The sequence below is a fragment of the Nicotiana tabacum genome, chromosome 7, assembly GCF_000715075.1.
Source record: "Nicotiana tabacum cultivar K326 chromosome 7, ASM71507v2, whole genome shotgun sequence".
In the NCBI taxonomy this organism is placed as follows: domain Eukaryota; kingdom Viridiplantae; phylum Streptophyta; class Magnoliopsida; order Solanales; family Solanaceae; genus Nicotiana; species Nicotiana tabacum.
The window spans coordinates 179,212,462-179,227,766 of record NC_134086.1 but is presented as its reverse complement, the minus strand read 5'-3'; the positions used below and the strand labels follow the sequence as shown (position 1 = coordinate 179,227,766).

The following is a 15,305-nucleotide window of genomic DNA, read 5'->3' as shown; positions in this document are numbered from 1 at the left end:
TTCAATGTACTCATGAGATTTCTCAAATTTCACAACCTTTCATTCACATGTAATATTTTCTAAATCACTGTAGACCTGATATTGATGTGTAACATCATAGTTTATTTCTTGTCTAGACAAAGGTACTACGTCAACATCATGTGTTACAGCATCATTCCAAGAGAGTTGGGTTGAAGTGAACTCACTATCCAGTAGAATTGATAGGAATAGTCACAACCATTTTACCTGCTAGTTGTTGTTGTCCCTCCAACTCTATCAATTGTGAATTACCTTTCAATTGCTAATTGCTTTGGCCTGGCCACTAACTTCATCTAAAAAAATTAAAAAAATCTCAAAACTTAAATAAAACGTAGCTTTTGCCACAAATCGATCCGAAAGTATATTATGTAACAACAGATAGTAGTTTAATATATAGCAAGATTGGTAGATGATCAAAGTGAAGAATTCTAGATTAACCAATCTAGAAAAGGGGTACATCTAATTGGGTTAAAACTTATGCATCAGTTCTTTATGCAATTATCTATTAGGAGATGCTGATATTTTAAGTAGCTTTTTCGAGAATTTACATGGTAAAGTTTCTTCCAAAATTTGCAATATCAAAATGCAGGATATGTATTTTAAAGCGCACCTACAGTAGAAGAGATGAAAATGAGTATTAAGCATAAAATTCATGCAATCAATAGATAAACCTATTTCAAGTTACCATTTATCTCTATGGTGCGGACAAGAGGGGTTGCTCTGATGGTAAGCAACCTCCACTTCCAACTAAGAGGTTGTGAGTTCGAGTCTCCCCAAGAGCAAGGTGGGAAGTTCTTGGAGGGAATGATGCTGGAGGTCTATTTGGAAACAATCTCTCTACCCCAGGGTAGGGGTAAGGTCTGTGTACACACTACCTTCCCCAGACCTCACTAAGTGGAATTATACTGGGTTGTTGTTGTTGTTGTATTTATCTCTATGATGCGACGTTCAATTTCACAAATATCCTCTTTATGAAAACAACTATAACATTTAAGCAAAAGCCAAAATAACGAAATTTTGACGTGAAAAAGTGAAGATATTAGACAGAATATTAACGTTATCTTTTGCTAGGCTTCTATATCGTGCAACCAGTGCTTAAAACCATCATACATGAATATTCTCCTGCAGAGATAAAATTATTCTTTGACATGTAAAAAATGCTAAAGCCAAATTTACTAATCAAGAGTAAAGAGGAACTGCATAATATATATACTGAAGGTTTGTACATAGGAACATTCTTACTATTCAGATTCAGTTCAAATTGAACAAGGAATTAAAATACACCAATGATTCGTAATATTTCAGCTAATTATGCTCATCTATGCAGAGTGTTATTGCGACCATGCAATAAATGCATTGCAACAAAAATTCCTTCTTTAATTCAACTCTATTTGCTCATCGTTGCATTAAAAGGGCTTTTTTGTCATGTGACATCAGTCTATATTATTCGTGCCGCCTAAACCTTCTGTCATCATGATTTTTTCCAATTTGATCATTTTTATGATTCCAGAGAGAATTAGTAACAGAAAAAATGAATGGAAGAAACTAACGGAAGGTGGAAACAAAGAATTATTCATCCTTCGTACTATCATCAGTTTGTCTGATGAAAATGCAAACTGCAAGTATGAGTGGAAGTCTGCTTAATGGAAGTAGAAATAAATGAGAAAGGTAGGAATTGTTGAATTTATCTGCCACTGAAACATCAACACCAGTAAAAGTAGAGAAAAGCTTTGAATGTTGAATGTGATGTAGGATCAACATGTGAGTTACTCCATGGAATCATATCCAAAAGACGCTATGATTTTTATTGATAGGTATTTTGAAATGCATTTTGATTTGAGTTTCTTCCCGAATAAGACAACTTATAATCTGCCTTTGTACTGTATTTGGTATTCGTTTTCTCTATTTTCTACTTCTTAGGTAGCAAAGGAAAGTTGGAAGAGAAGAATAAACCATGACACTAAAAATAGCAAGGCAAACTATATCAAAGCAACAAAAGGCTTTTTCAGCCTAAACTAAAATTTTAATTTTTCCTTCCCTCAAAAGGCAGAATAATATGTCACCAAAGAAGAACAACAACCAAGGAAAATATTACACAAAAGCAACAGTACGCAATACAGAATCTGAGGAACAAAAGGGGCAAACTTTGAGATGAAATTGAGCAAAAGCTATATATAAGAATGAAATAATAAACGGGAATCCGAAAAAAGCCCTAATAGTGCACAATGGCATCCGGGAATCCGAAAAATTCAACACGTAGACATTCCTCAAAAATAAAAATGGTAGAAATCAACGGGAATTCAAAATGTCTCGGTGTAAATATATATATATATATATATATATATATATATATATATATATATATATATATATATATATATATATATAGTCCCCATAACTCAAAATAATAAAGAATATCAATAGATTAGTTAAAAAGTTACCTAAAATCAAACAAAAAGTGGAGCGGAGTCCGGAAAGGCTAAATTGAGCACTATTAGGGCTTTTTTCTTGGGCGAACCTGAAGCCTCGAATTGAAATTTGTTCAGAGATTTCGAAAAATCAAAAAAAGAAAAAATAGACAGAAAATTGGGAGAGAATCATACCTGAACTTGTAGAAGATAGATAAGAAAATGAATGGAGTATTCTTGAAAGCATGAATAGAAGAGAAGATGGTTCTAGACCAAATTGTGTGGAAGGGAGGATACTGGAGTGAGCAATTTATACTTAAGCACTTTTATGACAATGGGAAATGTCAATTTTACCCATGGTCGACCATCTTTGCTCTTCTATATAATAGAAATTTCGCCAAAATATAAAGTATTACTATATCATTATATATTATATAATATATGTAATTTATATTTATACAATTATTGATAAAATTGGCGTAGAGCCGCCTAGGTAACTCTCTTTTTTCTTACTTTCTCTCTCCTTCTACATTCTCTCCCTTCTGCGATCTCTCTCTTTGTTTCTTCCCCCCCTTTTCTAGATTCGGTCTTCCGGCAAATACCCAAACACCATAGACCAGTCTCCGGCAACCACGACCCACACAGGTAACGACACTCAGTCCTCAACCAGCGGTACCAAAAACTCTGGGCAGCCATTTCTTCGGACCCTTTCAGGTTTCCAAGGGCAGTAGCGGTTAGGCATCATCGTCGGGACATTAGGAAGACAACAGAGGCGTTAGGAACCAGGGCAGAACTTTGGTTTTTCACAACATCAAGAATATACCAAGACAAAAGTCCAGGTTGTATTTGCGGGAATTGGTACCTCCTGTCACACCTTTTTTTAACAAACCTCACTAAACCTCTTATTATAAATAAAATGATTTAGTAAAGCTCAAAAGGGTTTTTCAATTAGAAAGTGACAAAAATTGTGTTCAAAAGGAAATAACTCAGAGTCGTCACCTAACATTTGATTTCGGTGTATCAGGTCATCATTTTTCTAAAGATAATTTTTTTTCTTTCAAAATACTTGAGATTCCAAAACTAAGTCTGCATCAGAGATTCGGGTAAGGAGGTTCATTTGACTCGAGGAGAAGGTGTTAGGCATTCCCCAAGTCCCGTAACTAATACGATTGCATACTTGATCTGGTCGGCTTTTAGAATATTCGAATTGAGGTAAAAACACACAAAGGAAAATAAACATCCAAAAGGTGTGAGGTCGTCCCTTCCTAATAAAAGAAAAATAAAACAAAATGAAATAAGTCCTCCTAGCCTGTACTACGCCTCCATTGATGATGCCATGACCTCTATTTACATTTACTTCGGGGCATTCCCCGGGTTAAAATTTTTACAAAGTCCACGGGCATTCCCCGGATGAATTTATCTAAGGGACAACCTCTCACCTTACGTTCAAACATTATAAATTAAACTAAACATCCTAAGGCTTGCCTACCCAAATGATGACGGCGTAAACATGCTACTAGCGGATAATGGAGTAAATAAAGTAAATAAAAGAATTAAGTAGAAGGAAGATTCAACTCGTGCTCAAATTCTTTTAATTTTTCATTTTTTATATATTCATACTGAGTCCAACCCTAAAGCATGCGAGGCAAAAAATTAAATTACTACGGACTCGATCTTTTTCCCCTTCCGCAACCTACGTTCATCTTTCATGATAAGAATAAATCAAACCAAACAACCAACTAATTTGCTCATGGACAAACAAGTTGTCAATATGTCATGGTCATAGCTAAGCTTGAGGCAAACTTTCAACATATTGACACCACAATAATACTCAGTCACATTTAAAAGGATTAACACCTTAAAGGCTCACAACCTGACAAACAAATGATTGTAGAAGAATTAAATACATTCAAACCAATTTTCAATCAACCTCAAAAGCCTCAAACATACCGAATCTGTGACTTAATTTAAAGATAAAAATAGAAGCCTCTTAAAGTAACATACTAAATTGTGGATTTATGAATTGTTTGATGTTGTGTCTAATCCTTAGTGTAACATACTCTCACCATGGATTCAAAACTTACTTCTTGAATTTAGAAATCGCCAACACCCAACAAATACTAACACGTTTTCCTTTTTCTCTCTTTTGAAAAAAAATAATAATTCAAAATACAAACTCAAACACACAATAAGCCTAACTGGAAAGAAACTGGACATGAGAATATCAAATATACACTAATGACATGAGATTGAAATTCAGAAAAAAAAGCCAGTAACACATTTAACTCATACATCAAAACAGAGGGGGGGGGGGGGGGGAAAGGGAAAAAGAAACAGACCTGAGCACGCAAAACTTTTAATTAAATTTCGCTTGGGATCAAATATAAGTGAATCTGACAATGGGAATTTAAAGAAACATCAACCAAAGAACAAGAAACCGCACGCTCGAATCCCAGACAGAAACTCGAATCGGCACCTCGACTCAACTTTAAACAAATTCCATAACAAAACGGAAATTGAAATCAGAAAGAAGGCGATTGAAACCTATTTTTTGTTCGATTTTCTGATAGCTTAAGGAGCAAAATAAAATTTCTTTTATTTCTGCTGTGTGTGGCTGATTTTTGGAAGTTGGAGGCGGAAGAGGAGTGGTGGCTGTTGGTGGTTGCCGGATCTCCGGCGGTTTGGTGGCTGGTGGTGGCGGAAGAAGGCGGGGGGCGTTCTTTTTCTTTAGAATGAACTAATCCAACTTGGGCCAAGAACTGGGTTCTAAAACTCTTAAAATTGTGGTCCAAAACCTTATTTAACTCCCTTTAATAAAGATAAAAATACTACACAATGCAAAAATTAATTCTAATTAATTAAATTAAACTATATTAAAACACGAAACTATTTTTTTATTATTTTCTAGATTATATAAAGATAAAAATAAGATACTATTTTTTAAATATTTTTATTTTATGAAACAAGGTACTATTTTTATTTTTAAGATTAAAAATGACTACAAAACATTAATGGAACAATTTTCTTTGTAATTTTCATTTTTCTTGTAATAAAATAAAGTAAAAGAGTCAAAATTAGTTGAAATAGCGATATTAGGCCTAAATTAAATATTTACATGTTAAAATATAAAAAATCTTGGGGTGGATCAAAAATCACATGTCTACAGCTGCCCCTCTTTGACTGAAAATACGAAGTAGTTTCAGACAAAGAACGACAAGATAGGTTTTTTTGACCCGACCCTTATTTAGAGAGACCAAAAACTAAGAGAAAGGAAGAGAATGTGATCGAGCCCTGGTATCTGAGCTGCCTACATATCCTTGGCTATAAAGGAATCAGGCCAAGTGTAGTTCAGGAGTGAATGAGGTGATGAAGTATACTAAGATGGAGAGCTGATCACGCTCAACTGTGTCTATTAAAAGACTAAGCGGGTGTTGCAAATATAATCCGGGTATTATACCCCGAGTCGAATCCCACAGGGAATTAACGTATCAAGAGAAGCCTTTAAAGTTCTAAATTCTTATTAGTCAACCTTCTCAAACTTTGTAAATAACAAGTGGTGTTATGGTCACTACTACAGCTAATAGCAGAATCAATAAAACGAAGATTAACTAATACGCAGTTGTAGACAATTGGAATAAAGGTATAAGGTAATGGTTTCCCCCGTTGTTGAATTCCTTAGTCGTATGTTTCTTATTTTGATTTAGTTGTCTCTATCGATCATGAACTCTCTAGCTATCATAACTCTCTCTCAAGTAATTATGATAATTTACTATACGCACTCTCTCAAGCTACGCTAGCTAGATTCGCATTACAGTTCACTTAGATCGCACCCGAGATATCGTTATCTCTACTCCAACCTCTAAACCCTCGGTTATGACTCTCGCCTATACTCCGGGAGTGATATTGTTCAAACAATTACCTAAATATGCACTCTATCTCAAGAAGATACATAATAAATAGGAACGACTAATTGAGGATCCTTTCAACTAACCAAAATCAAAACGTAGTTGAACAAATAGAGATTAACAACCAACTCAAACTATGTTAATATAACAACAAGTTCATCCACAACGGGTTCACCCAAAACCTTAGATTAAAAGAGTTAGCTACTCATAACAATGATGTTCATCACAATAATTAAATTCATTTCAAATCATAAAAACAAAAGGAAGGAGAGAAGAACTTGATGTAGAATACTCCTCATTGCCTCTGGCCTTTCCTTTTCTTGCTCTTAGGTATCAACAGCTGCACATACACCTTGGGCGAGCTTGACCTTCTATAGGTTAAGTGAATTTGCCCCCCAGACTTTCAAATTTACCCATGGTAATTATTTTCTGGAATTGGGCTAGCGCGGCCGCGCTAGTGGGCACGCTAATGGCTGCGCTAGTAGCCTTACCATTCTACCTCAACCATCTGGGCTAGCGCGGTCGCGCTAATGGCCGCGCTAGTCCAGGCCTTTATTTGGTCGATTCTTTTTCTCGTCTTCGCGCTTACTCAGCTTCTAGGGGTCTTTCTTGCTTCAATGTAGCTCCAATCACATCTTTAATGCCTTATACAAGCTCCTCATTCCTGCAACACAATTTAAAGCACATTTTGCATCATTTGATTATATTAGAGCATTGAAACATAATCAAGCTAGGGCAAAACAATCGTCAAATGACATAAATCTAGCCTAATATCAACACCCCACACTTAAATCTTTGCTAGTCCTCGAGCAATCCACCACCCTTTATGAAGGTTCCTTCACTAAGCATTATTCTCTAACGCATCACACCACGAACAAATCACATGAGTTACACCTAGTAGTGAACAATCTTAGTCTCAAAAGTTGACTCTCACGTGTTGTGCAATATTCATACTTTCTCAAGCTACTCTACACAGAAGTCAAGACTTGCCTTTCCTTCATGAATCACATGCCCTCACATTCACACAAGAGAGTAGTTCCACATATAATGATATTTAGAACAATTAGTAACTTAGATAGATGAAATTCACTCACTCTCAAAAAAAGAACATTCACATGTCACAAAGATGTACCATAAGCTTGCACGTAGTGTACTACTCTACTAATTGAGTCACTCAGTCTAAGATCAATAGGACTTCACTTGGTTGTAATGTAGGCTAAGGGACAGGTATGATATATTTGGTATAGTGACTAACCTCCCTAAGCACTTTTTAATACAATTACATTAACATTCAAAACCATACTTCTATCAACCAAACATTTCACCACCGTTCTTTTATTTACCACAACCCCATCAATTAGGTGCAATTATAGCAAACCACCACTTCTCAACCACTATATTATTCTCTTTTTTTGTGTGTGGTGGTGCTTCATCTTTTATGCGACAAAATTCTACACCTTTTTTCAATTTCTGTGGTTCCACTCAAAAACCAAACCCCACCCCACACTTTTGCCTTTGCATAATTCTCAATACCATTCAAGTGCTTATGTGAGGAAAGAGGGTTCAAACAGAAGGCTATTCAAACAATTGGGTAAGGTGTGCAATGTGGTTGCCAAAGAAATAGGCTTATAGGCTCAACGGGGTTAACTAAGATGTATTGCAGTTAGGTGGGTTTAATAAGTCTGGCTCAACAAGGAATTGCCTATATCACTTCTAAGACTGAATAAAGCTACTATTTCGCTCTGCAAACACACATGGCAAGTTCTAGGCATCAAATATGAATCATGGAATACAGTAAAACTCACACATATGGCACATGACTCATTCAAGATTGGCTTATCAAGACACTCTCTTCTGAGTATTCAAGTCAGTGACAAATATACAATTTAGGGCACTTTAGCAAGAATCAACTACTGCGAATAAGCGTTACACTCTAGTGTCTATTGTGTTCAGGTGTAATAACGCTAGAGGCTTTTCTTTTCGAATTCAGATCATTAGCCCATTAATCCTAATTTAGAAACTAAAAAGAAAACAAAATGAATAAAAACTACCTATAACCGGTTCAAGTTAAACCCTTGAAAAAGAACCGTGGTCCAAAGAAAAACCATGGGGGAGTTACTACACTACCTATAAAAAAAAGAAAATCATAAAAAAACTTTTTTTAATTTTAATTTTTTTATACTAAATTCCCTCAAGAAAATTATCTAAAGGATCCGTCATCAGGAAGAGTCTTCATTTTTATTTTATTTTTTATGCTCGACTTAGTCCAAGCTACTTACCTACTTTAAACCAATCAACTCTTACTTAGTCATCAAAGCTAAACAACCAAAACAATCAAAACACAACAAAACCAACCAAAATCAACTAGTCAAAGGTTACAATTACATATATACAATGAAGTATCCTCACCCCACACTTATATTGAAGACATGTCCCCATGGCTTTAAAAATTAAAGAATAGTGAGGTAGAGTTACTTCCCTGATGGCTCACTCCTGGTCGGGGACGGTGTCTGGGTTCACATTGCACGCGCGACCCAGAGCTCTCAACCAGCCCAAGAACTTCTTTTCAGACTTCACCTGTTTGTCAGCCACGACCTCAACACGGGTACCTAAATCTATGACTGAAGTACGTAACCCAGCCATCTCTTGTTCCAAAGCGGTCATGCGGGTGCTCTTGCGTGGCTGTGAAGATGTGGATGCCCTAGATGGTACTGCAGCTGCTACAGGGTGCTCCGGGGACTGGGGTTCGGCCCTCGCATTCTCCTCTTCTTCATCCTTATCGTTTGAGTCGTCAGAGCTACCACTACTCTCTTCCTTTGTTGCTGCTGGTTTCTTTCCTGTGGTTACTTTGTCCGCTTGGAACTTGCGGTCTTTTTTTATGAGCCCATCCGCAGCTGGATTTTCATGCACTCGAGCATACCTGCAAAGTTGAGTTATTAAAGAAGGGAAGAAGAATCCATACCTTTTTATTCGGCTGCAGATTAACATCTCGTCATGTATTAGTGTAGCCACGTCGAAGTTGTACCCATTGACGAAGCACTAAATCAAAGCAGCTCTGGGCCCATTTACCTCTGTAGTATTGTGGGATAGAATCAAACGGTTGTTGATGAGATAAAGCCAACATTTCGCTTCAAAAGTGAGTGCGGAGGAGTGGAACTTCTCACCATATTGCATCCAAACCACATCTTTCCCCGGTGCATAGATTCTTTCAAAGAATCGCTGCCACTTTTCCTGTGTTGGGTTACGACCATACTCATAGAAATCGTCATAATCAATCACAGGACGGGGGTAGATGGTAAGCCGTCCTTATCGCCTCAACAGAGGCATTTACCGCTTTTCGTCATATTGTGACGATGCCATTGTCATTTTCAGGTGCGTTGGCGTAAAATTCCCTCACAACCATTACATTACCCTCACCGGGCTCATTTATGAATGTTTGTAGCCACCGTCTCATTAGCTCATCGTACATGTGAGGGCAATGTCACTGAGCGATCGAACATCAATACCTCTATCAGGAATTGGCTTTTAGAAGCCTTCTCAGCAAAGCGGTATTGGGCTTTAGCCGAGACAAATTTGTTATTATCGAAAGGGCGTTTAGGGGCAGCCCCGCGTGTCCTGGATGAGCTGGCTTGTCTGCTAGAAGATGGACCGGTTGTGCATTGTTTCTTCGATGGATCCATGGTACCTGAAAAACAGGAACAAATAAGTACTTCCCAACACCAAAAATTGTGATACGCTGCGGTTACTCAGACTTCACATGCATACGTGGTCACAATTACATAATTACACTCATTGAGGCCTTTTCACAAACACCTTGTGGGCATTAGGCACTCACAACTTATTCAAAGCAATTTACAACATGAACCCACCACCAAATCTTCCAAAGGTCACAATTCAAGTAAAACAACACTCTACAATTCGCACCACCCACAAATACTACAATAATTATTACCAAATCTACTATTAACAAACAAATAAAGAAATAACCATATAAAAGAAAGCACATTTAAACACACAAATATCTGCAGAGATTATGTGAAAACAAAGAAAGAAAATTGAAACAAGAGTAACATACCTGTAGTGAGAGTGAGAAGTAGAGAAGAGGGTTAAAGGGGAATGTTGCTGGAGACTTAGATAAACTTGAAAGAGATGAAAATTTTCTAGAAGAAGAAAAGAAATTGAGTTGTGAGAGATTGGGGAGGGTTTCTGAAGTTTTTAGGGCGTGTGTTTTGGTGGGGGGGAGGGAATTTAGACTAAAGAAAAAAAGAAAATTGAATGATAAAAAAAAATTAGAACAAGTGTAAATTCGTGCTTAAATCCCACTGCGTAGCGCGACCATACGAGTGATAGCGCTAGTCTAGCGCGTCCAAGGTAGAAAGTTTTGCCAAATTAGCGCGATCGCGCTAGTAGCGCAACCAGTAGCACATTCACTAGCACGGACCAGGCAGAAAGTTATGACAAATTAGCGCGGTCTTAGTGCGTTCAGTAGCACGGTCGCACTAGTATCGCGGCCAGTAGCGCGTTCATGAGCGCGACCGCGCTAGTAGGCTTCGAATTTTTTTTAAAACTTTTCACCTGATTTTTCCATTTTCGATTGCCTTATCACCCGCCCATTGTCACCTGTATTGGTTAGCATTTTCAAAAACTCACAATTAACCACTACTACTGTCGGGTTGCCTCCCGACCAGCGCCTTAGATAACGTCGTGGCACGACGTAGATCAATCGCATTTAAATCTAGCTCGACCTTTGTGGTTCAACGAGAAGTATGACAGAAAACTCTTTTGTTTCATCCATCCCCACATACAGTTTGAGTTGTTGTCCATTAACCTTGAAGGTGTTAGTGCTATCTTCACTGGTTATCTCTACAGCCCCAAACGGGAACACTTCGGTCACCCTGAATGGCCCAGACCATCGGGACTTAAGCTTACCAGGAAACAATCTCAACCTTGAATTGTACAGTAATACCTTGTCTTTGGGTTTGAAATTTCTGTCCACAATGTGTTTGTCATGCAGACTCTTCATTCTTTCCTTGTAAAGTCTCGTGCTTTCAAAGGCGTGACATCTGAATTCCTCCAACTCATGCAACTTTGTCAGTCGATTTTCTCCAGCCTCATCAGGGTTCATGTTCAATTGCTTTAGTGCCCACCAAGCTCGATGTTCTAGCTCCACAGGCAGGTGACAGGCCTTCCCAAATACCAACTTGTACGGTGACATACCGATAGGTGTTTTGAATGCAGTCTTATAGGCCTAGAGTGCATCGTCAAGCTTTTTCGCCCAATCAGTTCTTGTGGCATTTACAGTTTTAGTGAGCACACTCTTGATCTCACAGTTTGAGATCTCTACATGTCCGCTTGTTTGAGGGTGATACGGGGTTGCCACCTTGTGGTGCACATCATATTTGGCTAGTAACTTCTCAAAGACATGATTGCAAAAGTACGCCCCCGTCACTAATGATGGATCTTGGAATCCCGAATCAGGTGAATATGTTCTTCTTCAAGAACCCCACCACCACTCTCGAATCATTGGTGGGGAATATTGCAGCTTCCACCCATTTGGATACATAATCTATGGCAACAAGTATGTACTTATTGCCGTAAGAACTGACAAAGGGACCCATGAAATCAATTCCCCAAACATCATACACCTCAACTTATTGAATTGGATTCATGGGCATCTCATGTCTACGGGATATGTTTCCCATTCTTTGGCATTCGTTGCAGCCCTTTACTCATTGATAAGCATCGTTAAAGATTGTTGGCCAGTAGAACCCGGCCTCTAACACCTTCGTTGCTGTCCGAACTCCTCCAAAATGTCCTCCATAAGGTGACACGTGACAAGCCTGCAAAACAAAACATTGTTCTATCTCGGGGACGCATCTCCGGATCATGTTGTCAATGCAAATTTTAAACAAATGCGGTTCATCCCAGTAGTAGTTTCGGCAGTCACGATAAAATCGTTTCTTTTGAACATAGGAGAGTTCATATGGTTCAATGCCGCAGGCCAAATAGTTTGCAATATCAGCATACCATGGCATATCTTCCACACTTGTGGCTAGCAGTTGCTCGTCTGGAAAGGTTTCCAGAATATCCTCAAACTCAATTGCATTTTCAGCACCTTCAAGGCGTGACAAATGATCAGTGACTTGGTTCTCCGTGCCCTTACGGTCACGAATCTCCAAATAAAACTCTTGTAGAAGCAGCACCCAACGAATTAGGCACGACTTGGACTCTTTTTTATCAACTAAATACCGAATGGCTGCGTGATCTGTGTACACGACTACCTTCGATCTGATCAAGACCTGAACTTATCAAAGTCAAATACAACAACCAACATTTCTTTTTCAGTTACCGTATAATTCAGTTGAGCGCCATTCAACGTCCTACTTGCGTAGTAAATAGGGTGCATTACCTTATTCTTGTGCTGTCCCAACACGGCTCCCACAGCATAGTCACTAGCATCACACATGAGTTCAAATGGTTGCTCCCAGTCGGGAGCAATTATAATTGGTATTGTGACTAGCCGCTTCTTTAGTTCCTCAAAAGCCACCCTGGAATCATCAGAAAACACAAATGGGTTATCGTTTTTGAGCAGCTTACAGAGGGTATTGGCGATCTTGGAAAAGTCCTTTATGAATCGCTGATAGAAGCCGGTGTGTCCTAGGAAGCTACGAATAGCCTTGACTGATGTGGGAGGTGGAAGTTTTTCTATAATGTCGACTTTGGCTTTGTCCACCTCAATCCCTTTACTCGACACTAAGTGCCCCAAGACTATTCCTTCTTATACCATGAAGTGGCACTTCTCCTATTTCAACACTAGATTCGTCTCGATGCACCTCTTCAGTACACAGTTTAAATTTGCTAGGCATTCATCGAACGAATTTCCCACCACTGAGAAATCATCCATGAAGACCTCCATAATGGCTTCCACCATGTCTGTGAAAATGGCCATCATGCACCGTTGGAATGTTGCAGGTGCAGTACAAAGACCAAATGGCATTCTCCTGAAGGCAAACACTTCGTAAGGGCAAGTAAATGAAGTCTTTTCCCTATCCTCCGGGGCAATAGAAATCTGGTTGTTATCCATCCAGAAAACAGAAGTGTGACCTCCCTGCCAATCTATCTAACATCTGATCAATGAAAGGAAGTGGTAAGTGGTCCTTCCGGGTGGCTAGATTTAGCTTTCTATAATCCATGCAGATTTTCCAGCCTGTGACGGTTCTTGCAGAGATCAATTCGTTGTTATCATTCTTAACTACCGTCATGCCACCCTTTTTAGGTACACATTGAACTGGGCTAACCCAGCTAATATCAGAAATTAGGAAAATGATTCCCGCATCTAACCACTTGATCATTTCTTTCTTCACCACCTCCTTCATATTGGGGTTCAGCCTTCTTTGGTGTTCCATGGAAGGTTTGTGTCCCTTTTCCAATAAAAGTTTGTGCATACAGTATACAGGGTTGATACTCTTTATGTCTGCTATGGTCCACCCAATGGCAGTCTTGCATTCCTTAAGTAACTGCAAGAGTTGTTGAGCCTGCACATCTAACAAACTAGATGAGATAATAACAGGTAATGTGGAGTCAGGTCCAAGAAACTCATACCTGAGATGGGCTGGCAATGGATTTAACTCCAGCTTTGGTGGTTCTTCGATTGATGGCTTGGCTGGAGGAGTTTCTTTGTTTTCCAAGTGCAAGGGCTCAAATTCAAGAGTTCTATCCTAGAACCCTCTACCCTCTAATGCCATCACCCATCCAGCTAGTTCTTCTCCCTTTACCTCATCTAAATTCATTAAACATGCAACTAGGGTGTTTTCAATAGTCAGTAGTTCATCATCGGTCTCTACGATTACATCCACGGCATCAATAAGAGAGCAATTGGCGAATTCACTTGGTCGCCTCATAGATTTCTGCACGTTGAATGTTATATCTTCATCGTTCAACCTCATCTTTAACTCCCTAGTTTCACAATCAATTAAAGCTCTACCCGTGGCCAGGAATTGGCTTCCCAAAATTATAGGAATCTCTTCATCCACTTTACAGTCTAAGATTACAAAATCTGCAGGGAACACAAATTTCCCTACCTGAATCAACACATTATCTAGTATTCCAGAGGGTCGCTTTACCGTCCTGTCAGCCAGTTACAACAACATAGATGTAGGTCTAGCTTTTCCAATACCCAGCCTCTTATAAATTGCCTGGGGCATAAGATTAATGTTGGCCCCTAGATCACACAGTGCTTTAGCAAAGGCAAAATCACCAATAGTGCATGGGATTGTAAAGCTCCCTGGGTCAGATAGCTTTTCTGCAATTGGTCTAGTCACCACTACACTACAGGTCTGAGTAAGAGTAACTGTGGCCAAGTCTTGGAAATCAAATTTTCGGGACATTAAATCCTTCACCATTTTTGCATACCCATGCATCTCTTTCAAAGCATCAATTGAGGGAATATTTACTTGGATTTGTTTTAGCATCTCCAAGAACTTCTTGTATTGCTCCTCTTTTTGGTACTTAGCTAGACTCTGAGGGAAGGGTGCAGGAGGTCTCTTCTTTCCAATCATTTGTGTTCGATCTTTATCATCCGCCACATCAACCACTGGTTCATGTGCTATCTCAGCTTCTTTCTCGGTCTCCATTTGAATGCTACTTTCTTCCTGGGCAGGCTGGACTGTCACCTCTATCAGTTTCATTGATTCATCCAACTCAATGGGCACTGATATGAGTGTCTCAGGCTCTCTGGCTTCTCGATCCTTTTCTTGATCGACATCCAAATCTTTGCCATTCCGTAGGATCACCGCCATCAGCTGCTTCGGGACTTAATCTTTTGGATTTACCTGGGTATCTGCAGATAGTGTTTCATGAGGGAGATTGTTCAGAGACATCGAAATTTGGCCCATCTGCATTTTAATATTTTTGATCGCTGAATCATGTGCATCTACTCTCTCACTAATCTTTGCATTAGACCCAATAACCTGTT

General features: G+C 38.8%; 1 protein-coding gene across 1 annotated transcript; it reads right to left on the bottom strand.

Annotated features, from left to right (window-relative positions):
• Positions 1 to 11,805: 11,805 nt before the first annotated feature.
• On the bottom strand, positions 11,806 to 15,129 carry LOC107811421 (uncharacterized). Its single transcript, XM_075218814.1, has 8 exons — positions 14,527 to 15,129; positions 14,316 to 14,412; positions 14,080 to 14,171; positions 13,786 to 13,866; positions 13,165 to 13,439; positions 12,741 to 12,879; positions 12,359 to 12,630; positions 11,806 to 11,932 (listed from the first exon to the last, which is right to left on the bottom strand). Exons 1-8 carry the CDS (start codon positions 15,127 to 15,129, stop codon positions 11,806 to 11,808), a joined length of 1,686 nt encoding a protein of 561 aa, XP_075074915.1.
• Positions 15,130 to 15,305: the final 176 nt, after the last annotated feature.